This window comes from Capra hircus, chromosome 3 (assembly GCF_001704415.2).
Source record: "Capra hircus breed San Clemente chromosome 3, ASM170441v1, whole genome shotgun sequence".
In the NCBI taxonomy this organism is placed as follows: Eukaryota; Metazoa; Chordata; class Mammalia; order Artiodactyla; family Bovidae; genus Capra; species Capra hircus.
This window is the reverse complement of record NC_030810.1, coordinates 70,661,631-70,686,997: the sequence shown is the minus strand read 5'-3', so window position 1 is coordinate 70,686,997 and position 25,367 is coordinate 70,661,631. Positions and strand designations below refer to the sequence as shown.

At 47.8% G+C, this 25,367-nt stretch overlaps 1 protein-coding gene across 3 annotated transcripts in view; it reads left to right on the top strand.

Annotated features, from left to right (window-relative positions):
* The window catches only part of BCAR3 (breast cancer anti-estrogen resistance 3), a 219,119-nt gene that overhangs the window by 167,628 nt on the left and 26,124 nt on the right, over positions 1-25,367 (top strand). For all 3 annotated transcript variants that reach the window (XM_005678085.3, XM_018045779.1, XM_005678088.3), the window contains 2 exons: positions 20,611-20,739; positions 23,877-24,322. In XM_005678085.3, the coding sequence (XP_005678142.1) occupies positions 20,611-20,739; positions 23,877-24,322 (575 nt within the window). The remainder of the gene's footprint in view (positions 1-20,610; positions 20,740-23,876; positions 24,323-25,367) is intronic.

The window sequence follows — 25,367 nt, the reverse complement described above, 5'->3', positions numbered from 1 at the left end:
AATAAATCAGTAAGTCTCAGCTAACCAGTCACTAAGTCCAGTGGCACTGGTCTAGTCAACAAGAAGTTATTGTTAGAAGGCAGTGGATTTTAAGCATAAATGTTCCCATACGGAGGTGTGACTGTCTTTGTAGCCACGAAGTTCCGTGTAGTGGGAAGTGCTTAAATCGTGGTATTGCATTTTGCTTTGTTTTAGCTCATTTCCCTTATCCCTGAAAAAAGTATCCAGAGCCTATCCATGAATTTGCATTATAGCCTGAGGTCTCTCAACTGCCCATCCTTGGAGAGTTGGGTCCTCAGAGCTTGCTTTCATTGGGATCTGCCTTTCTGTGTCAGAGTGAGAATGATGGAGGGAAGGTCCTGCCCATTGTCCCCGTGGCCCATCTCTTGGTCTGTCTGCTGTTGTGACAGTGTGCATACTGCCGAAATGTCCCAGTGTTGACAGTAGCCTCAGTTGCCTTTGTCGTGGAGCTGTTGCTCCGTCAGCACACACTGTGCACGGTAGAAAAAACCACTGGGGAAATGTCTAAGTGACTCAGCCCCTGCTTGTGGTGGTTGGTAGTTGCTCATTTCTCTCTCCTGCCCTCCAAAGGAAGGAAGGAAAAAAAAAAAAAAGCCTAGCACAGCTTTTTAAAGAAACCTAAATGTATTCCCTTGGCATCTGGAGGCTGCGGGAATCTGGTTTCAGTACCAGGGGAAGGACATTCCTGACAGAGGCTGGGTCCCAGAGCCCCCTGCACCACAGACCCCGGAGCTTGGATCCTGGCCGAGACCTTTGTTTTTGTTGGAGAGACGTGGGTGGGAAGCAGACACGAGACTGGGATCCTGGGAAAGTTTTGTTAGCGGGTCGGTACCTCCAGGACAGCAGATAGATGAGGCTGTGCCTGACTCTGGGGAGGATGCTGGTGAGTGGGGGCACTTGAGCCACAAAGGTCATCACGTACCATATACGAGTGGGCCGTACACGGAGGGCTTAGGCCTCTGTTGCTGTGTTTAAAGATTCTTCACAGACAGATGTGCGGCCTTCCAGCTGATGCACATTTTGGACATCCCTGGGGGTATCAGAGGAGACTTGGGCTGTCCTGATTGGGAGAGGTGGGGAGTGCCTCCTGGGGTGGACATTCCTGTAGCATCCCTGACCACATCTGGGTTTTCAGGGTGTGTCCACAGCCCCGGAGCTACTGTTGGGATCTGGATCCAGCCATGAGAATGTCACGGCCTATTTTTCTAGCTTATGAAAGAGCTATGATCAGTCTTTCAGTTTGTGTGGAGAACTCTGCCCAGTGTCCACTCTAATATGTGTGCATTTTTACAAAAGCGCATGTACACAAAGAACCAAAAAGCTAGCGTTGTTTAATTCTAGTTGGGATTTGAGGGACCATTGAGCCAACTTCCCACTCAGAATTCATCTACTCTCCCCACCCCCATGCCCAGCATGTGTCTCGAGGGCCTGTGGGTGCTGGGGAGACAGTGAAAGTTTCTGTCCTAAAGGAGCAATTCTGTGTCCGGTCAGGGAAACAGACATGCAGGCAGCTCTCTCCAAGGTACATGGTGATGCAGGGGCAGGGAGAAGTCACAGCACAATGTGAAATGCTGGACAGAGGGATTAACCCAATTTGGGGTCAGGGAACTTCCTGGAGGTGGTAACACTGGGCAAGTCTTACAGGAGTGGTAGGAGGAAGACACCCCAGGGAGAAAAAGAACATCAACACGGGACTTCAGGCTGAAGCTAAGGAATGGAAGGAGATGAGGCCAGAGAAGAGGTCCGCCCACAGATGGTACAGGGCGGCGGGGAGCCAGTGCACGCTTAGAATGGGGAGTGGGTGAGGGTTTGGGTGTCAGCCTCCCGTGTGCAGGATGACTTCAAGGAGTGTAACCAGAGTCTCCCCGACTCATGCTGCTGTCCTTGAAGCCTCCCATCAGCTCTGCTTGTCCTTGCTCAGCTCACTCATATTTTCCTCCCTCCAGCTTCTCTTTAAGCCTATTTCTAACACGCACAGTAAGATCCTGTTTCTAACTCCACAGCAGCAGCTCAGACCATCAGGCAGGATACTTTTCTGTCTCCACTGCTGCCCCCACAAGCTGCAGCTCTATCCGTGTGTGAATCCACGATCCTCGCTTCCTGCCTGCATCCTCCGAGGATGAAATGTCCCTTTCCCAGTCCACGGCCCGCCCTGCCACCTGTGCCCATGCCCACCCCCTTTCCCAAAGAATCCTCAGGCTCCTTCAGTCTGTCCCTTTTACCAGCACTTTCCTCTTAGCTCCAGTCCTCCCTATTCTAAAAGTAATCATCATTTCGCTGTCTTCCTTCCTGGTCCCTGGCTTCCTCCATCCGGAGAGCTGGTTAACACAGTCTTTGCTTCCTCACTTCCCACTGGCCACTCAGCCCCCTTTGACCTGACCAGCGGCCTGTCCTTGCCAAGTCCGGTGGCTGCTGTCCAGTTCTGACGCTGTTAGAACTCTCTGCTGCACTTGGCACTGTTGGCCGTCCCTTCCTGGAAGTCTGCTCTCAACCTCTAGGACAATGCACTCTGCTTATTCCTCCTAGATCCTTCCCGACCCATCATACTCTGGTGTTATGGACTGAATGTTTGTGTCTGCCACCCCCCCATTCATGTTGACACCCTAACCCTGATTATGCTGGTATTAGCAGGTGGCCCCTTTGGGAGGTGATTAGGTCAGGAGGGTGGTGCTTTGGTGATTGGGATTAGTGCCCTTATAAATAAAGGGGAGCCATGTGAGGACACAGCAGGAACATGGCCATTTATGAAGGAGGATGCACTCTCATCAACCTCTGAGTCTGCCAGTGCCCTGATCGTAGACTTTCCAGCCTCCATAACTGTGAGAAGGAATGTTTCGTGCTTATGCCACTCAGTCTGTGATATTTTTCTTACCAGAGCTAAAAGGGACTAAGATGCCTTCCTTCAGCTTCTCTTTCTAGCCTGCCTCTTAAAAGCCAGTGTCCCCTGCCCTCTTCTCATATTCCCTCTGTAACTCATATCTTAGGGGGCATTTGAGACAGCACACCTGCTCTGCACTAAGGATTCTCAAGCCCTTCTCCGCACCTGGTGAGCCGCTCCATCCAGACAGCTCAGGATGTACATCTTCCTCCACAGACTTGCCCGCCGCTCGCGCTTCTGCACTGGAGTTGCCGGCTCAGTCATCTTCCAGTAGCCCCCATGTCTCTTTTCCCTCTTCATCTTCCATGTCTAATCACTTATAAGTCTTCATGACTTTACTGCTAAACTCTCCTCTCATATGCCCCTTCCTCCTTTCTCTGCCACCAGTACTGTACTAGTCTAGGTCTCATTGTCTGTTTTTTAAAAATATTTATTTACCATTTTATTTTTAAAATTTAAAAACAACTTTTTGCTGCATCAGGTCTTAGTTGCAGCACGAGGGGTCTTTCGTTGTGGAGTGTGGGCTCCAGAGCACATGGGCTCTGTAGTTGCGGCACGTGGGCTTGTTTGCCCCGAGGTTACGTGGAATCTTAGTTCCCCAGCAAGGGATCGACCCTCCTTCCCCTGCATTGGAAGGTGGATTCTTAACCACTGGACCGCCAGGAAAGTCCCTCTTACCTGTTACTGCTTGGAATTCTGCAGTAACTTCCTAACTGGTCATCTGGCCCTGAAACTTCATAGGAGGTCATTTCATTACCCTTCTATTTGACATTTCCTAAGACGGGAGGGGTACTGTACCCTAAAGGCAATAATACATCCCCACATTTGAAAACTCTAATTACTAGAAAGTTGTTCTGTGTGTTGAGTCAGAATCTGTGCCGTGCAATGTCCAGCTATTATTATTCCTCAGTTAAATGGGTGTAAACCCTTCAGATGCATGCTTTTCCCCCTCCAGCATGTCTATTTGAGGCCAAATTAGTTGGTATGAATAGACACCTAGAAATAAGACAGGAGAGAGTCTGGATTCATTTCTCTGTGGAGTTGAACCAAGAATGTGTGACCTGTCGTCTTAGGATGAGAACACCTCAAACCTTTGTATATGTCAACACAGCCCTCATGTTCCCCACGTCCTTTCTGTACAGACTAAACATGTTTAGTTCTTTGTATATTTTGGGGGATTTGGATTCTAGTTTTCAGGCAATCCTTTACTGCAAAAGTCTGAGCGAGTCTCGAAAATTCACGGTCTTGGTCATGTTTTCTGTTGTGAGATGTACTTATTCTTGCTACCTCTAACTCCAAGGACATTGTATGATTCATGAGATATGAGTTGTATTGTATCAGGTGTCTTGTTCCTCTAAGTCCAGCTGCTGTTTCCCTGATCCTGCCCATGACATCTAACATGGTGTTCGTGGGTTTTTTTTTTTTAATGATGAGTTATGTGGGTGTCAAGACATTTGAATTCCTCTGAGAGAAATATATACCTTTAAAGTGGCATGCATGTGACTTGTATATTGGAAACCATGACCATAACGTTGATGCTTGGCCAAAACCCATTTCGTGATGAATCATTTAGTTTTACTGAAAACCTACTATATACTTAGCTCTGATATATAATGCACTTTCAGAGACAGTTGTTAGTCATGAGCTATTTTGGAAAGAGAGAATTTGGAAAGTCATTTATTCCGCACCCCACACTGAAAGGCTTTCTGAATCTTTGAATTTTTCTCCACGTGTTTGGCACGTCTCACTTTTCTTCCAGTTACATCTCCTAGTGTCTTTCAGTCACAATGCATTTTGTTTATTCAGTAATGCCTCGTTCATTTGAAGTGAAGTAAGGAAAGGATAGAATTTGGGTTTGGGGTTTGTTTGTTTTTGTAACGGATTGTATTTGAATTGACTTTTATTTTCTGATATTCTTCTTTAAGAGCAAATAGGGCATCCATTTGGTGTACGGCTGTGTTCCAAGTCACTCATAATTTGAATTAAGAGCTTGAATTAACAAGCTTGAGTTACCAGTGGTGAGGTTTCTGGTTTGGCTGTCTCTGCATCCTGAACTCTGGTCAGTTGGTCTCCAAACCCTTATCCTGGGTCTGCCTTAGCCAGGGAAGTCTGTTTTTCATTCTCCATAGATGTTAACAAAGCACTCCTCTTACTGAATGGAATCTCACTGCCAGACTGAGCGATTAATATTTCCCTTGCATTGTCTTATTTAGCCTGTGTGCCAACCCTAGGAGAGAGGGGGCTATCATCAGAAGTCACTTGAGGACATGGTTAAAGGGAGCAAAGCAGTTAGAGGAGGTTTTCATCAGTTGAACTGGTACTCGGCTTTTATTTGGAGCCCTTCATATCACTGACCCAATAAATGATTAAGTGCGACCAGGGACCTCCAGCCTTCATTGTAAGTGTGGGCACATCCGACTTCTCACTGGGAGGAACCAGAATACAGGGCTGCCGCATGGGGGTTACTTGGATGTCTGCTCCAGGAAACCATCATCTAAATTTGATCTAGAGGGGAGGGTACCCGCTGCAGCTTTCAGCAGGGCCGGATGCTAACAAATGGCATGTTGAAAATCTCATCGTGTTTCAGTGTGTCTATTACTAGAGAAAGGTGAGACCCCCTTGGAGCTGAGCACTGAGTGAGCCCCTGAGTAAATAATGCTTTGTCAAAAGGGTAAGAAACGTGATGGGCAAACCGACTGGGGCTGGGTTGTGGAGGGTGGTGTGGGGAGCTCTTACAGTGAGTGCATGGGGCGAGTTCTTTCATGTGTGAGTAACCTTTTGAAGGAAGGAAGAGCCATTTCCTTGCTGGATGTGCTGCATTCTGTCACACTTAGAATTCCTCCTGCCGTTTTCAGACCAAAATCAGTCTCCTTCAGTGAGAAATAATTTTCAATCCCTTGGTGTTTCATCAAAATGAAATTGAACTTCAAAAGCAATAGCTTCATGATCTAGCAGGATGGGAAGGTGTTGGGGGGAAGCCTTGCCCAGAGAATGATTGGGGATAAAAGGCAACAGGAGTTTAACATCAAAGGGAGCCGTGGGTACCAATCAGAATGATTCTAGTGTAATTAGTTTGGAATGGAGGATTAAGTTACTGCTGCCTGCTTAGTGGGTACGCCGGTTTAAGGCTCCAGTCTGCACAAATTAAAATGAAAACAGTCTTTTTCATTTACACACATGGAAAGCAGAATTTTAGTGGGAATTTCTCAGAACCTTGATAAGCACAGAGGTCCACAGATATCCTCTTCACGTTTCTTATTCATGATTTCTGAGCCTCTTTTGATAAGGTTTGATAATGAATAAAATGAAATCTCTTGGACTTGGCCTGCGGGATGGGAGGGTGGTGTTGGCATTTTCCTTTCTGTGTTAAGAATCTGATGGCCCCTGTCTCATCCTTTGTCTGTGAAAAGGAAAATCACCCAGAGTGAAAAAAAAAATAAAGCATCTTAATTTAACAGCAAATTGCAAATCCGTTTTTAATGGCACTGGAGGATCCGATGTAAAGTGTGATAAATTGCTCAGGTTTAATTATAAAATGGGAAAATGGCATCAAAACCCATCTGTAGAATCTTTGCTAAAGATTAGATTCTTTCTAGGATTTAGAAAAGAGAAATTTGTATCACCCAGGAACTTGAACATTAGCATCAAATTAAGTGAAGGGATTTGCCACTGATTCCTTTCTCGGAAGGATCCAGGGGCCCTCGCTGACCTCTGATAAGACAGAGAACAGTGAGAACTCCAGCAGACCATCATGTGATTTACTGCTGTGCATTCCCTTCAGATGCCTCGTCTCCTCAGAGGCTGTAGCCCAGGTCAGGCCATGGGGTATTTCTTACTCACATCTGCGTCTCCCCTCCAGTCTAGCCTGGGAGGAGCACCGTGGACACTCGGGAAAGTCCTTGAGTTTCATTGAAGGCACAGTGTTCCAGTGACTGTCAAGGTCTTAAGACTATCTGCTTGTTTCTGCAGAACTCTGGCCAATAGGATGACGTATGTGTGGGTTAGGAAGCTGCCCCCAAAGACTGCTTCACTGAGCTTTAATCTCAGGATTGAGAAGAGTGGGCTCAGAGGCAAGGGGCCCAAATGAGACCAGAGAGCCCCATTTGTCAAGAGCCCAACACCAAACAGGCCGAGAGGCCCCTGGGACAGCCCAGGGCCTTTCCCACCTAGCTTGTAGCGTACCTTTGTGTGAATTAGAATAAGGCACTGCTTCCCCAAGACACTCTATTGCCATCTACCGGGCAATGGTTGTGTACAAATTTTCGATGGCTGTGCGTGAAGGGCCCCTCCTTAGATATCATGTTCCTGTGTCGCACACTTCCCTGAGCCAATGGCCAGGCCACCACTGTGTGCCCACCACTGTGCTGGGCCAGGCCGAAATGCCCAACTGTCCATGGCACTCTTTGCTTTGACCTACCAAATAGACTTAAAATTTGAAGTTAACATTTCTTCTCTGTGGACTTTTAGTTGCAAAATTAAGTGTTTTCTTAAGTAGAGACTTTGGTTTTAGTCAGTTATTAGAGGGAGAAACTGTATTCGTCTAACCTAGCACCCCAGTGGGAAAAGTTGGATTAGTAATTCAAGCTTTTCTTCACTTATTTTTGGATTATAATAAAATATTTCTGGGAAAGCCATGAAAGCCAGCAAGTGTCAATCAAAGGTGACCCAGAAACCAGTATATGAATTGTTTCGTTTCAAGGTCTTAGGATTGCCAACAAGCACCATCTCGTTTCCTTCCATTCTACCTCGGATTGAAACAGCTGAGGGGTTTGTACTAAAAACTGTTGGGCCTGAAACTGGTGGAGAAGTGGGTTTTTGTTTTTCAGCCTGTGGTTAAGGTTAAGAGTGCAGAAGTAATTGGGATTTATTCATTCCGTGCCTTCATGATCAATTTATGCTGGTTTTCAATGGTAAAAATACCAGTTGGATCTCTGAAAGCCCTTGATATACTTTGGAATGTGGTTATAAACTGGCCCACTGCTTAAAATTCAGCCCAAAGCAGTGGTTCAAAGGCGCCAAGTTTCTGAAATCTCCAAAGTATCTTATTTTTAGGTGGATTTACTTTATAAGACAGTCCTTGGTGAGGCTTCAGAATACTCCAGTAAAGGTGATCGACAGTGTGGCTTTTCCAAGGCAGGGGAGCTCCACCTCTTCATGTGTTTACAGCGTTTGTTAGGGATCCAAATGGTGCAGCCATCACATCATCACAAGCAGGAGTTCAGCGCGTTCCAGATGAGGGTCTGTCTACCTGGACGCCTGTGTTGCCCTGGCTCCAGCCAACTTAGGGACAGTGCATGGCAGACCCAGAGGAGTTTCCCACCAATCGAGGACATCGTCTTTGCTCAGAAATGAGACCAGTTTTACTTGCAGTGAGACTGATACTTTTGTTTGTGATCGTAATTTCTGGATGAGACCTGTGGAGTTGTTTGGTTGAACCTGGCGAGCAGCCTGGACTGCTGTGGATCTCTCCCTCAGCTGAGAAAATCATCCCTGTGCAGAAGAAAGAGACTTTTGTTTGAGAGCCTGATAGCCTTCTGGCTGTTGTGGCCTGAGGTTCTAAACTGGGATAGAATAGCCCAGAAACTCCCTCCCTCCCTCTTCACTCCCTCGCTCCTCTTTTCTTGTGCACATTCCTCTCCATCCTCCCTTTTTATCTTAAGCAAGTCAATTCCCAAACTTGATCACAGAATGAATGACTAGAAAATCATCCCGATCTTAAAAATTCAGCAAAAAACCATGTTGGTGACTAAGCCGCCTGGGCCCCAAAGGACACGTCATCTCTGTACCAGGACCTCTCGGCCCTCGCACAAAACACACAGCTTCCCTGCGCTCTCAGGCTGCTTCCGTGTCCTGCGTGCCGTGGACGTGTGACTGGCTGGAGCAACTGCACGTGTGTGTTCATACGGAGACGCATGCCACCAAGGGGCGGTGCCTTCTTCCCGGTGATCAGTGTCACTCTGCACAGATGGAAGCATTTAGCGGCACTCAAAAACCCAGCAACTATTAACTTGGAACTGAAAATGAACAGAATAAACACACCTACACCTGAGTAGAAATTGGTAGTTTCAACTCCTAGCTTTTTTACTCCATTAGAGCTAAATTCTCAAAGACCAGATATCTCTAAAACCTTCTGATGGATTGTATAATTCTTTAAAAAAAAAATTCTTTAGTGGGTGAAGCAACTCTATTTTTGTAGCTAAGAGGCATCTTTAAAGGGGCTTCAAATTCTACATTGTTCCATATGAGCATATACTATGTACTAGGCACGCTGCCAGGTCCTTTTTTTTTTTTTTTTTTAAATGCCAGGTACATGAGGTCAGGTAGCCCAGTGAAGTGGGTACTAATACCCCCAGATGTAGACAGATGCAAGTTAAGAGAAGTCTAGAAAGGTGGCCAAGATGATCTGTTCTTTTTCTTTCTTCCAGTTTTATTGAGATATAATTGACATACAGAACTATATAAAGTGTACGGCATAATGATTTGACTTACATACATCATGAAATGATTATCGCAGTAAATTTAGTGAATATCTATCATCTTGTATAGATTTAAAAAATAGGAAAAATGTATTTGGTTTCCTTGTGATGAGAACTCAGGATTTACTCTCTTAACATACGTGTTAACATTTGTAACATACATGCATATGTGTTCAGTCACTCGGTCGTGTCCAACTCTTTGCAACCCCATGGACTGTAGACTGTAGGACCCCAGGCTCCTCTCTCCATGAGATTTCCCAGGCAATAATATTGAGGCAGTATTAATTCATCATGTTATACATATATCCCTGGAACTTATTTATCTTGAACTTTCTGATTGCCTTCATCCAATTCTCTCTCCCCCGACCCTGACCTCTAGTAAGTACAAATTTGATCTTTTTTTCCTATGAGTTTGTTTGTTTTTGAAGTACAGTTGATGGATATTTCACTGTGTTAATTCCTATTAAGTAACGTAACGATTTAATATTTCTGTACACTCATATGATTACCATGATAAGTTTAGTTAGCATCTGTCAGCATACAAATATATTGCCTAATTCTTGACTGTATTCCCCCCACTGTACATTTCATCCCCTGACTCATTTATTTTGCAACTGGAAGTTTGTACTTCTTAATCTTCCCACCTATTTATCTCCTCCCCCAGCCCCACTCCCTTCTGTTTGTTCTCTGTATCTATGAGTCTGTTTCTGTTTTGTTATGTTTGTCCCTTGTTTTGTTTTTTAGATTCCACATATAACTGAAATTCTATGGTATTTGTCTTTTCCTGACTTATTGCACTTAGCATGATACCCTCTGGGTCCATCACGTTGTCACAAATGGCACGGTTTCTTTTTTTTATGGCCGAGTTATACTCCGTTGTGTATATATGCCAAGTCGTCTTTATCGATTCGTCTGCTGATTGGCACTTGGATTGCTTCCGTATCTTGGCTATGGTGAGTAACGCTGCAGTGGACACAGTGGTGCATAATTTTTTTCTAGTTAGTGTTTTTGTTGTCTTCAGATAAATATCCAGGAGTGAATTGCTGAATCTTATGGTAGTTCTGTTTTAAATTTTTTGAGAAGTCTCTGTACTGTTTTCCACAGCCTCTATACCCATTTACATTTCCACCAATAGTGCACCAGGAATCCCTTTTCTCCAACTTGTATTATCTGTTGTCATTTTGGTAATAGCCATTCTGAATGGCAGAGGAGGCAATGGCAGCCCACTCCAGTACTCTTGCCTGGAAAATCCCATGGATGGAGGAGTCTGGTAGGCTGCAGTCCATGGGGTCGCTAAGAGTCGGACATGACTGAGAAACTTCCCTTTCACTTTTCACTTTCATGCATTGGAGAAGGAAATGGCAACCCACTCCAGTGTTCTTGCCTGGAGAATCCCAGGGATGGGGGAGCCTCGTGGGCTGACGTCTGTGGGGTCGCACAGAGTCAGACACGACGGAGGTGACTTAGCAGCAGCAGCAGCAGCAGCGTTCTGATTGGTGTGAGGTGATGTCTCATTGTGGTTTTGGCTTACATTTCCCTGATGATTTGTGATGGTAAGCATCTTTTCACGTGCCTGTTGGTCATCTATTAGGTCTTATTTGGAAAAATATTAATCTTGATCCTCTACCCATTTTAAAAAGTCAGGTTGTTTGGTTTTTTGCTCTTGAGTTGTATGAATTCTCTGTATATTTAAAATATTAACCCCTTATCAGATATATTGTTTTCAAATATCTATTCAGCAGGAGCCTTTTTCATTTTGTTAATAGTTTCCATCATTGTGCAAAAGATTTCTAGTTTGATGCAGTCCCATTGGTTTTGCTTTTGTTTGCCTTGCCTGAGGAGGAAAAAATTATGAAGACTGATGTCAAAGAGTGCACTGTCTATGTTTTCTTCTAGAAGTTTTTATAGTTTCAGGTCTCACATTTTAAGTCCTTAATCCATCTTGAGTTTATTTTTGTATGTGGTGTGAGAAAGGAGTCTCATTTGATTCTTTGACATGTAACTGCAGTTTTCCCAACACCATTTATTGAAGAGGTTGACTTTCCCCCACTGTATATTCTTACCCCCAGTGTCGTTGATGAATTGCCCATAAAAGCGTGGGTTCATTTCTGGGCTCTCTATTGCGTTTCATTGACCTATGCCTGTTTTTCATCACCTGTTCTTGACCAGCCTTCAAACTCTTTCTTTTTCTCCCCACCCAGTGACAAGGAAGCTGCCACATGGAGGGCAAGAAGGCAAGCAGGGTTCCAGGCAATAAGTGGTTACTGGACACATGCTGTGTGCCGGTCCCAGGCTAGGCTCTGGGAGCTAGAGACTAGTGAGCTGTGGCCTCTGGCCCCCAGGAGCTCAAGCCTGGCAGAGAGCCTTGGCCCCACTGTGCAGTGTGTGACAGGGGATTCCCTGCCCCCTTGGATGGAATCAGACTAATTCAGTGTGGCCTTCGAGGCCCTGCCTCCTTGTCCGTCTCTCCTCTAGCCTCTCCCCATTCACCAGCCTGGGCTCCAACCAGGCTGCACAGTGGCACTTACAGAGGGGTTGCTGTTTCTGGACCACAGGGCGAGAACATGGAGGAGGGATGTAAGAGAATGTGTGTCTGGGAAGTTGGGGAAGGTCCCAGTGACCAGGGCCCTGGTCAGTGCACCTCAGTAAGGGAGCTCACAGCCAGATGGAGAAGGGCATCTCTGGCCTTTGGATTTTATCTGTAGAATACCGTGACCCTTTGGAACATGTGGACCCTTTAAATCAAGTCCAAACAACTTTAATGCCCCAAATCTGCTGACTTAAGGGCCTCCTTGGTGGCTCAGTGGTAAAGAATATGCCCATGTTGCAGGAGACCTGGGTTCGATCCCTGGGTCGGGAAGATCTCCTGGAGAAGGGAATGGCAACCCACCCCAGTATTCTTGTCTGGAGAATTCCATAGACAGAGGAGCCTGGCAGGCTATAGTCCATGAGGTCACAAAGAGTTGGACACGACCAAGCTACTAACACTTTCATGGATTCCACCGCAAATAGCAGTGCCCTTGTGCATTCTCCCCATCAGTGAAGGCTCTGCCACTTATTTCTGGAGACCCACAAAGATGTCTCCACACCTTCTCATGACCTGGGCCTTCTATCGAATTCAGACCTGGCTCCCAATATGAGATATCGGTATACGGCCAGGGTGGTGCTTTAGCTCACGGGGCTGTGAGAAATGTAATGTGTTCAAAGCTCAGGAATCTGGGAGGAGAGGGCAGGGTGCACATCTGTGTCCCTTATGGACCAGGTCTGAGCCCTGGGAGAGTGCAGGCCAGATGTAAGAAGCCCATCTGTTTGCGGGGAAGAGGGTTTGGGAGAGCCTGTGACTCATGTCAGCCCTGGTGGGGCACCCCTTGACTAAAGTCCCTGAGCAGGAATTATAGAAGTCTGTGGCTTTGTAGGCGGCGGTTGTACCACTGGACCACGGAGATAGGGAAATTGTCAGGAGGCGATTGTGAAGGTTCAGGGAGAACAGGACAGGGTAACTTTCATGGGGATTAGAATGGACCTTAGTGAGAGGGAGAATCAGGAATTGCTTGATCAGTGGAAGCCAGTTCTGAGGGTTCTCATGTGAGTAATGAGGGGAGAGGAGGTGTCAGTGTCTGGGGGAGGGGGAAAAGAGCAGGCTTTCCAGAGAAGATGAGTTCTGTTTATCCATATCGACATCTGAGCTCTGAAGTGGATTCTGGTAAATATCCTACCGTGGCACCAGCTCTAAAGGCTGGAAATGGGGATCTGGGCATCATCAGCACCTTTCAAAAGACTGAACTGGCCTTGTGCCACTAACCCCAGCCCCTTCCAGTCCCTTCTGCTCACTGCAGCCAGATTGATCTGTCTAAAAGCATCTCTTTCTTTGTACCTGTTGCCATCCTGGGCAGAAATTGTCAACAGCCCTCACTGTCTGGAGCGCGGAGGTCTAAGCCCTCAGCCTGCAGTGCCCCTCTGTCTGATCCGTCCTATCCCCACCTTCCTGGGTCAGGACTGATCTGGTGACAAGTGACAGGAGTCCAGTGCAAACTAACTGAGGTCGCAGGGGCGTGTACAAGTTGATGTAACCCCCTGGGGTTAGGGACGCGCATGCCGCTTGACACTTGCATCTCTTGCCCCTCTTCTCTTCCCGCAGTGATTTCATTCTCCCGGCCCAGTCTCATCCACACTGTGCGTCAAAAAATGAAGCAACCTCCGTGCTTCCAGTCTCATGATGTTTTCAGAGCAGGTGGGGTGTCTTTTACTCAGTTCACTTAGGAAGATTCCAGGAAGAACTCTGATTGGGCCAGCTTGGGTCAGCCAGCAATGGCCAGGGAAGTAGGTCTGAACCACATACTTAGAGGAAACATAGAGCTCTCTTGGCGAGGAGAGAAGCGATGTTGTGACCGGATGTCTCTGCCTGCTTCAGCCCTCTCCACCCCAACCAGAACCTCTATCTGATAAAGCCCAGGTGCTCTTAGCTCAAATGCCCAAAGCGCTCTTCTTCTTCTCAAGTTTTACCCTCTAGGGCCAACCCTGATATCCTATCCTCTCCTTCTTCCTCCCTATCCCATAGGGAGCCCTTTTGTCGCAGAGGAAAATCAAAGGATCAACAGGTGGTGTAACTTCCCCCAGACTAAGGAGCTGGAGGGGCAGGGGTAAGAATTCAGTGCTTAGGGATGTGTTGACCATTCCCTGTGTCGGCTTCTAGGAGACTGTGCCCTCGTGAGGGTGGCCCCAGGCTTCACTGCCCGCCAGCAGCCTGTGCTGTGCTTGGTCACTCAGTCGTGTCCAACCCTTTGCAGTCCCATGGACTGTAGCCGACCAGGCGCCTCTCTCCGTGGGGATTCTCCAGGCAAGAATACTGGAGTGGGTTGCCATGCCCTTCTCCAGGGGATCTTCCAGACTCAGGAATTGAACTGGAATCTCCTGCATTGCAGATGGATTCTTTACCAGTTGAGCTATCTGTCAGTGGCCCCACGATGGCGCCTCACAATCTTTTCCATTCCACACACAGCTCCCAGCCTGGGGACATGGTCTTTCCATGACCTTGCACAATTTAAAATTCTGTGGGAACTGGTAAGCTTTTCTTACAGGCAGGGAGAGAGTAAAATAAATATTAATTATAATGCAGATGCCATCTTTTTCTAATCCTCTCAACTGTCTCCTACACACAAATGAGCTGCTCTGGGCCTTTCCCACCCATTGCGATTGCGGTACACACACCTCCCTCATCCCCGCCCCCGCCGCCCCCTTCTCCCCCCGACACACAATTACGAACGAACGCAAACCTCCTGAGAGGCTGGGTCCCATTGTTATGCCTGATTTGAAATGCAGGATCACACATCACACAGGCCTCTCAAGACCCTAGCTGTTCCTCCCCTGGCTGGACTAGCTTTTCTTCCTCGAACTGTTGAAATGTAGGTTTCCTCGTTAATCGAGGTTCCCAGCACGTCGGCGGAGCTGGCTCTGTGCCTCCAGAATGTGTTTTCCAAGCATCTCCTGGGCTCCAGCTGTTCCAGCAAGTCAAGACCAGACTTGCCTGCCATGTGAGGCTCCAGAGATGTGCATTCCAGATTAGAATGATTTTCAGAGCCAACTTCAGCAAGCCAGGACCGGTCCTGGCCACAAAACTGGACCACCTGGGGCAGGTGGACAGTGAGGTTCTTAAGAGGACTGAAGTAGACAGTGGACACGTGGACGAGTACCAGGCTGCTTTCCTCCCGGATACCAGCTTGCCCTCTTCATCATGGCTGTGCATCAGACCGTAAACATCTCAAACATAAACCTTCCATTCTAGTTAACCAGAATAGTGTTCTGATATGTCTATAAAAACCATTAACAGTGCTGTCTGTGTACCACGGTGAAAGTGCTTCACAGATATTGATCAATTTCATCCTCATCAACCTCTCATCACACATTATTATCCTCATTGTGAAGACCGGCAGCTCTACAGAGAGGTAAAGTCACTTGCCCTAAGCCACACAGCTGGTGAGTGGCACAGTGGCCTGCGGACGTACTGGGCAGGCTGGCCCGAGCTCTTAAAGGCTGTGCTATAACATTCATTGGTATTAGGGTTATGGAAATGTCAGCAATAGGAAAGTAGTAGTTAGACTCAGATTTCCATGAGAAGCAACAATTATAGTAATTTATGAACTTTCCAGCTACTCTTCAGTGTGGTTGGATAGTTGTGGACCTCATCCATTCCTTCCTTTGCCATAGTTATCAGCTTACCTGCCTCTCATCTCAGACCCCAGTGCTAATGACTGGGACCAGATGGAGTTTTAGAAGTGGAGCCATGTGAGTGGGTAATTCTGACACAGTAGTTACTAAGCCCTCTCTCCCCCTCTCCCTCCTTCTTCCTTTCCTTCCTTCCTTTTCTTTCCTGATCAAGGTATGCTTAATACTTAATTTACGCACACAGCACATTTTCTTATACCCTTCCGTCCCCCTCCTAAAAATAAGCAACTGCTCTCAGATCTCTGATGGATCCAACTCAGGCAAGATGTGGAGTAGAAGATGTATGTCCAGACTGCATCTTTCTGTTATGGGGGCTGTGAATGGGATTGGTCCCTAGAATGAACCTGGTAAGGCTCGTGGGCAGAATGTTCTTGATCCACAGCCTAGCATCTTCCCTCCCTCTGGAAGTTGTGCCCCAGCTGCTCTGTGTGGAGGCGTTCAGGGTGGCCAGAGCCTCTGCTGGTGCAGAGAAACCCAAGTCCCTTGTCTCTGGTCTCCCCTACAGATAAGAGGCTTGAGAGACAAGGAATCAGACTTGTCTTCTTGGAATGAAGTTCAAAGTTAAGGACAAATGGAGAATCTGAGCCTGAAGAAAAAGTTGTACAACTATAAGGTGGTCATTAGTAACATCTATAGCATCTGTTTGAGAGACTGATTATTCCTGATTATTTCCGTGCTGTCTCCGTCTGGCAGTTGAAGAATGTAAAGTCCAAAGGGCTGGTGAGCAGTGCGCTTCTGTCCAGTGTAACCCTCCTGAGAGCAGAGCTGAAGTTACACTTGTTTGGGTGCATGGTGCCCACTGCAGACTGAGAATGACTTGCGTCCAGCCAGTCTTTGAAACACAGTGAATTCAGAAGATGTGTGTGGAAACGCATGTGAAAGAGCTGGAAGAGATCAGCCTGGAGAGAAGGCTGTGGGGACTCACCCAGGTGTGAAAGATGTGCAGTGTCCTCCCTATTTTCCCAAGATCGGAAGCTGTCGGAGGGCTTGGACCTGCCCCTCATTCAGTCTCTCATGCTGCATTCTCAGCTGTGCACAAACTGTGTATGAGGGACAGCTTCTCTCATCTAGGCTCTCCTTAGAAGGTAATTTAAGGAAGGGCAGGAGGATTCATTAGTAGTATCAGTTAGAGTTTCAGAGGACCATGCAAATGGGAGAAAAACCAGGGGGTTCAGGATGGGGGACACATGCACACCCATGGCTGATTCATGTGAATGTATAGCAAAAACCACCACAATACTGTAAAGTAATTAGTCTCCAATTAAAAAAAAAAAACACACATTGCTGAGATACTGTTGTGTTACCTTGAATCACTAGAATTTACTTCGTAGCCAGTAAGACCCCCAAATTATCCAAGATGGCAGCATTTCAGAAGAAATTTCAAATGCCTGCCGGATGGGAGCAGTTACGTGGAAGGGTGCGCCGTTAGCAAAGGTTCTGCTGTCTGGGGGAAGCCATCCAAATTCTGCCAAGTGTCGCAGGTCCGGTCCCCAAGGTTCTGCTGTCTGGGGGGAGCCATCCGAATTCTGCCAAGTGTCGCGGGTCCGGTCCCCAAGGTTCTGCTGTCTGGGGGAAGCCATCCGAATTCTGCCAAGTGTCGCAGGTCCGGTCCCCAAGGTTCTGCTGTCTGCGGGGAGCCATCCGAATTCTGCCAAGTGTCGTGGGTCTGGTCCCCAAGGTGCGCAAGCAGCAGTTGCAGTGCAGTCAGATGGGTCCATTTTGCCAAACTTTCTTATATGGTCACCCCTCACCACCCATGGGGTTGCTAGCTGATCAAAGTATTTACCCACAGTGGCAAAATCAGAGTCGGCAAGGTCAAGAGTTCATAAAACAGGCACTTGAGAGAAATAAAATATATGATTAAAACTACAAGTGAAAGTTCTAGAAGGAATCCTCCCTCCAAATAACCACTGTTTCATCATGAGGGTGATCAGTCACCTGTGGGTGACTCTTGAATCGCCTCTTCAGCTGTTTGGGAGACACTGCCCACGTCATCTGCTGAAGCAGACGCTCCCAGCAGCCCACCTGGCTCCTTTTAATGTGGTAGAACCAGGCCTCACCAGCTTGAACTAAGGAGCCCTTTGCAGTTCTTGCTCACTGTGGCTCTGTCTCCCCCCTCCCCTCTCCCCTCTCTCTCCCCATCTCCCTCCCTTTTCCTTCTCCTCCTCCTCTTTTAAAATACAAGTCTAGACAACTGTGTAACCTCCTGACTTTTCACAAATTATGCAAGAGCTTAAGGGCTTATTTTTTGAAGTCTGGTTTCTGTCCCAGATTATTTGAGAGGGTCAGTCTTTCTGATCTTCTCTCTCTAGGTACCTCCCTAGAGTGCCCTGCCTCTCGAGTCCATAGCGGGAAGAGAGCAGTAATTGTGGACTTTCCTCTAAGGACTTAGGACAGAAGTTAACAGAGCTGATTTTATATTTTTGGTAACAAGTGTGAACAATATTATCTCAAAACCTAGAGTAAAAGATTGTCATGTATAAAATGTTAAAAACAACTTTGATATTGATGAGATGCTGAGAAAGAGAGACAGGGTGAGGGTGGTGGGACATGGCCTGGATGTTGGGAATCAGGGAGCAAGGGGAATGCAAACAGAAGTATGGCAATAGCTTTAGGGGTTAGAGCAAATACAGCTTCCGTGGAGGGTTATGCAGAGGATGGGAGCTGCTGGTTGCTGCATTTTCAGGGCTCAGGACAAGGGATTTAGGCTGGGCATACAGATTGCCAGGATGGCTAAATAGAGGCCTGGGTCACAGTATCAGCCAGGATTTAACTCAGCTGCTAGTGACAGGAACACTCAAAATAACAGGCTTAAAAAAGAGAGGTTACATGGAAGACCTGGAAGTGGGCAATCCAGGGCTGGGGTGTTGGCCTTACTGCTGTGAGGGACCTGGGCTTGTTCAGGCCTTCTGCCCGCCCCACCCTCACCCCAGTTCCTGTGGCTTGGCTTCTTCCTCATGGTCCAGGATGGTGTTGCAGCTCCAGCCATCACATCTCAGCTTGCAAGTCCCACCAGTGTGGCAGTTTATCCTTCTCTGGCCAGAACTTGGTCGTGTGGCCGCACCTCCCAGTAAGAGAATGAGATTGAGGACTATCATCCTGTAGCTGTATGGCAACACACCCAACTATAACAGGGTTTCAGGTAATTTGAGAGGAAATGGAACTTTCATAACTAAGGGAAGTCACAGGCCTTCTTCATCTTGGGTTATCTGTTCATTCAGTGAGTAGGGGGTACCCCACGTGTTCATGCACTTCTCGAGGGCAACAGTGAGGCAGGCAGATGGGCTCTGGTCTCGTGACGCTGATTATCTAGCAGGAGGTGAGACAGACAATAAACGCATAGCACATGTGGCCTGGTTGACAACCTACATTCTGTACTCAAGTCTTCCCCAGGAGCTCTCTTCAGATGTACCTGTACATAATTAATGATCGAAGCCGACAGTGTCAGACATCACTGCTAATGCCTGCGGGCGCCATGGGGAGCCTGCATCAGCATCGCTTTGATAGGAATTCAGCTCATCCATCAAACACTCCCGAGGGCCTGCACTGTGAGGAGTGGAGGGGAAGGGGAGGGGGAGAAGTAAATAATTAGTAAGCCAGATCCTCACCTCGAAAGCAGCCGGGGGCTCATTCTGCTGCCAGCGCCCTCATGGGTTGAGGATAAGAATCCAGCAGTAAAATCCCAAGTCTTTTTCTTCTTCTTCTTTTTTTTAAATTTTATTTACTTTCTTTTGGCTGTGCCAGGTCTTCATTGCCGTGCGGGCTTTTCTCAGCTGTAGTGCTCCACCGTCTCATTGCAGTGGCTTCTCTTGGCAGAGTGCAGACTCCACATGGCGCAGGCTTCGGTGGTTGAGGTCCTAGGCTCTAGAGCGCTAGCTCAGTGGTTGTGGCACGTGGGCTTAGTTGCTCTGCGGCCTGTGGGAACTCCCTGGGTCAGGGATCAAACCTGTGTCTCCTGAACTGGCAGGTAGATTCTTTACCACTGAGCCACCAGGGAAGCCCCCAGGTCTTTTCCTTGAGTAAAGGCAGTTTGGGGGCTCTTTCCTTGCTAAGGTGCAGGGCAGAATGATGAGGATAGTTTTGTGAGTCCTACAGGCTTTTGAAGCCAACCTGGGAAAATTGAGAAAATACAAGGACATGCACATGACCTTTTCCTTCTTGTATGACCTTCAGCCATAGTCCCTGAGCCTGGTTTTGCTAGGAACCCGGCAGGTGTCCAAGTTCAGTTCATATGTTGTAAGTGGGTGTGGGTTCTAAATTAAACCCCAGTGAGCGCTACCCACCCAGAACTCCTGTCCCGGACGCTGGGCAAAGACCTAGATATAGTGATTCTCAAACTGCCTGAAGGGAAGAGTCAGTTCAAGTTTCAATTTCCAGTCTGTTATTAAAAAAATATTAGAAAAATGAAATTAAAATTACATACAAAACACAAACTCAGACTTCTGTTAGTAGATGCAGCAGACATTACTCTGTCCAATTGCTCTAAACGTTTCTAAAAGCAAACTCAATCCTGAACTAGAATTGGCCAGTAGCAAAAAATTCAGGTCATCAAGGCAGCACTTTGGACAGTGTTGTCCCTCCAGGGCCAGGTGGGGACTGTGTCCTTCCCAGCTGTGTGTCAGGACAGTTCAGAAGGAGAACGAGGAAGCTCCCTAGGCAACTTCGATGTACATCATGCCCCACACATGTTTCCCTGCTGCCCTCCACCCTGCTCCCCACGTTTTCAGCTGCTTCACGAGCAGACCAATAAAAGGAGCAGCTTGGCTAACTCTGCTGTCATAGTCCCTGTGTGCAGGTGAAAATTTTACTGCACACTTGCAGCCAGAGAAATGAAAGGTCACAGCTAATTGTAATCATTATCCAGGCTCCCCTACCTGACCGGGGCTTTGGGCATATACTGCTTTGATAGCAAAGCAGCTGACTGCAAGGCTGTCTTCTCTGGGTGGCTGGCCTGGGCTCGCCAGTCTGAGCAGGGTGGGAAGGTCACTGGTGACTGGGGACCCTGTGTTGCAGTTCTCCAAGGAGAGGCACGTCATGGACAGGACCCCTGAGAGGCTGAAGAAGGAGCTGGAGGAGGAGCTGCTGCTGAGCAGTGAGGATCTGCGCAGCCACGCCTGGTACCACGGCCGCATCCCCCGACAGGTACCCGCCTGCACGCAAGGTCATGTGCCCAGGGCCATTAGGAGCAAGCTCCAGTTCAGCCCAAACGAAATAATATGAAGTGGCTTGCGGTGACAACGTAGGCCCGTTTCTAAGGAGATCTTGGGAAGAGCTAAGGTCAGAATTCAAAGTCCATTTGCCTGTGGCCAGTGAGGGGATGAAGGAAAAGCAGTTGTTCTGCGGTCTGTAAACACGGGCCCAGCGGGAGGCAACCATGCAGGGTGGCACCTTGGGGAATATGAGGGCGGGCTGTGGTTCAGCTAATTGAACTCTTGGCCAGCTGCCTGCAGCCTCATACCCTGTGGAGCCTGCTTCCTTCTTAAGGCCGTGGTTTAATTTCAGGTGAAAAGAGAGTATCATCAGGGCAGGTAACCCAGAGAAACAGGCCGCCTGTGCCCTAGTGGGGCCGGCAATTATTCATTCTCTGCTGCTGCTGCTGCCGCTGCTAAGTCGCTTCAGTCGTGTCCGACTCTGTGCGACCCCATAGACGGCAGCCCACCAGGCTCCCCTGTCCCTGGGATTCTCCAGGCAAGAATGCTGGAGTGGGTTGCCATTTCCTTCTCCAATGCATGAAAGTGAAAAGTGAAAGTGAAGTCGCTCAGTCGTGTCTGACTCCCCTATCAGGCCCCTGGCCCAGAAATGGGGAAGAGGAATTATACCCGAGACCACAGACTCATAGCCAGAATATACTTTGTGTGATTGTCCTTTGGGTCCTAGCCATGAATAATGTTTTTGTATTTAATAGTATAGAAATTGAAAAATAAGTGCAGAATTGAGGTATAGAATTTTCCTTGAGTTTTTATTGTAACATGATCCGACCAGTCAATCACTCAGGACCACAGGACAGGAAAGGGGAGGTGGGGGAGGGGCATCATATTGTGAATGGGGTTTTTTTTTTTTTAATGTAGCAGATTCTCAGCACCATCAAAGAAATAAGTCTTATTTCAACTTTGTTTTTCTTCTTTTAGCTTAAAATTGATGATAGAAAATAGAATAAAAAAGAAGCAAATTAAACTCTCACCCATAATTCTCCCTTCTGGAGATAACCACTATGAATATTTTGATATAAATCCTGCCAGACTTTCCCAAATCAAGCTTGAGCTCATTTTGCCTATAACTCAGCAGCCCACTTTCTTCCCTTAATGACATAACCTGGGAATTTTCTCCTGCTATGAAATGTTGTTCTCAACCAGCCCCCATTGTCTGCACCCATTGTGTGTTTGCTCCACTCTGTGTTGGGCACTCTCCCAACACCTTTAAGATAACTACCACGTTCATCACTATCATCATTTCCTCAGGCTCAATTCCAAGAAGTGGAATTTCTGTGTGAAAACATTTTTAAGGCTAAGATGCAATTTTAAGGTAACCATGGTAACATACTATTCTGAGCTAGCTGATCAAATGTTGGCAGGTCCTGGAAAACTTGTCAAAGTTTATAAATCTGATGTCTGTCATCACCATCATTCTCCTTATCATAATCATGAAATTTGTTTCCCACTTGCCATGAGTATAAATTTTCAGCTATACATCAGCTAGGTTGTATATCTAAAGACTGTAACAATGATGATGGTCATTATAGTTAACTCTTAAGGCTTCCCTGGTGGCTCAGATGGTAAAGAAGCCACCTGCAATGCAGGAGACCTGAGTTCGATCCCTGCATTGGGAAGATCTCCTGGAGAAAGGAATGGTTACCCACCCCAGCTTTCTTGCCTAGAGAATCCCATGGACAGAGGAGCCTGGCAGGCTATATAGTCCGTGGGCTTGCAAAGATACAGACACGACTCTGACTAACACATACACAGTTAACACTTTACTCCTTTAAATCTTTATAGCTACTCTGTAGGAGATATTATCCTAGTTCACAGATGATGTAACGGAGTGTAACTTGTACACATAACTTGTCTCACAGAAGAGCCAGAATGCAAACCCAGGCAGACTAGCTATGGGAACAACCATTCTAGGACACAATTTAAATTCTCCTTTTGTTACAAACTTCAGTATCCTTATAGCTAATGATTTTTTTAACATCTACTATGTTCCAGTCACTGTACTAGTGCTTTGTGTATATTACGTGGTGGTGGTTTAGTTGCTAAGTCGTGTCCAACTCTTTGCAAAGCCATGGACTGTAGCCTGCCAGGCTCCTCCGGCTGTGGGGATTCTCCAGGCAAGAATACTGGAGTGGGTAGCCATGCCCTCCTTGAGGGGATCTTCCCAACCCAGGGATAGAACCCAGGTCTCCGGAATTGCAGGCAGATTCTTTACCAACTGAGCCAGCAGGGATGCCTCAGATATTGTGTATGCGAATATATAACCTTCCCAATAACTCTGTGGGATGAGAGGCTGGCCACTTTGTTCCAGGCCCGCAGAATAATCGGTGTGCCCAGAGCCACTCTCAGAGGTCTGGTTCCACTGTCCCTGGCTTCTACCTCCATGCAGACCCTCCTCCTCCCCACCCACCAGGCCTGGAGAAGGGTTTCTTTGGAGAGGGCTCTGAGGATGACCCATAGATGACAACCAACATCCTCCTCCGCCAGGTGTTGCAGGGAGAGAAAGAATCAGACCCACCAGACACAAATTTTCTTATTTAGTTTTATCACTTCACATCCTTCAGGTCTGCATAGATGTCATCTTCTCCTGATACCCTCCTAACCACCGTATTTAAAAGGACAGCCCCCAGCCCAATTTACTTTTTCCTTAACTTTACAACATCTGACATAGCATACCTGTTCCTTTTTTGTCCTACTAGAATAGAAGCTCTCCAGTAAAAACAGAAGCTCTGAGCCAGTGGAGGCTCAGCTTCATTCACTATATAAATGCAGAGCCTGCAAGTACTTGGCACACAGCTATTGCTGTTCAGCCACGTCTGACGCTGCAGCCCCAGAGACTGCAGCACGCCAAGCTTACCTGTCCTTCACCATCTCCCAGAGCTTGTTCAAATTCATGTCCATTGAGTCGGTGGTGCCACACAGTAGGTGATCAACAGATAGTTCATAAATGAATGAATGAGTCTTCTCAGAATTTGACAAAGAGCCGACTGAGGAAGAAGAGACATTATAGCCTTGTCCGTAGTGGAGCTAAGCTTGCCTTGCCTGTTCCTCACTCACCGTTCTGTCCCAAAGGTGTCAGAAAACCTCATGCGGCGAGATGGTGACTTCCTGGTTCGTGATTCTCTGTCCAGCCCGGGAGACTTCGTCCTGACCTGCCAGTGGAAGAACCTCCCTCAGCACTTCAAGATCCGCCGGACGGTGGTGCGGCTCAGCGAGGCCTACAGCCGCGTGCAGTACCAGTTTGAGATGGAGAGCTTCGACTCCATCCCTGGCCTGGTGCGCTGCTATGTGGGCAACCGGCGGCCCATCTCGCAGCAGAGCGGAGCCATCATCTTCCAGCCCGTCAACAGGACGGTGCCCCTGCGTTGCCTGGAGGAGCGCTACGGAGCCTCCTCCCCAGACCGGGCCCACGAGGGCAGCCTTGCAGAGGGGAGGCCGGACGCGGCCAAGAGGCTGAGCCTCACTGTGGGCAGCACCCAGGCCCGAGAGCAGGGCTTGCCCAGGGGCAACCTCCTCAGGTGAGTCGGGGCCTCCTCGGGTGGTGTTGGGACCATGGGAGGCACTCACCTGGCCAGGGCCAGCTCTGCTCAGCAGACAAGCTTCCCATGGGAGCAGAGGAACAATGAAAGATGTTAATGGAGCTCCAGGTGTCACTGGAGTCGCTGACACTGACATTGTGTGGTTAGTTCCCAGTTGTGCTGTTGCTTCAGTCGCGTCCGACTCTTTATGACCCCATGGACCAGCCCTTCAGGTTGCTCTGTCCATGGGACTCTCCAGGCAAGAATACTGGAGCGGGTTGCCATGCCCTCCTCCAGGGGATCTTTCCAATCCAGGGATCGAGCCTGCGTGTCTTAGGTCTCCTGAGGCAGGTGGGTTCTTTATTACTAGTGCTACTTGGGAAGCTCAGTTGCCAGTTGAGTTGGTGCCCCAAAAAAAAAAAAAAAAAAAATGGTGCAGTTGCTGAGGAAGGGGAAGGCCAGGAGAGACCGTGTGAAGGAGGTAAGGATTCTGGCTGGTCTGAAAGCTAGGGGACATCTGGATAGATGCTGCAGAGGGGAGGGTGTCCCCCTGGAGGGAGGGGACTCGGACAGAGCCTGAGTTGCAGAGTTAGAAAAGGGCAAGTGTGGCTCAGAGTGCGGAAACTGGAGGAACTGGAACAAAGGGTCTGTCCATGCAGGGGGCTGACAGAGGGAGGTTTAGGGAACTGACCCCACCAAATCAGGGAGGCTTTCGTGCCAGACTGAGGGGTTTGAGGAGCCTCAAAGACTTAACATGGGGAATGGAGTGTCCTGAGAACAAGACAGAACGGTGATGTGCAAGAAGGGTGAGAGGGGAGAGGAGCAGGAAGGCAGCTAGTGAGCTGTGAAGGATGAGGCTATGCAGATGGAATAGCAAGGAAAGTCAGGAGGCTCAGAGCCAGGCTTCCTGAGACCTCTGCTTGTGGGGAGGTGGAGACGGGCAAGTCAGATACCAAAGGAGGGACCAGAGTGGGTCGACTTTGGAGGAAAACCAGTTGCTCCATCCAAGATGCGACTGTGGGCTTGCAAAAGGCCAGTGTCCAGC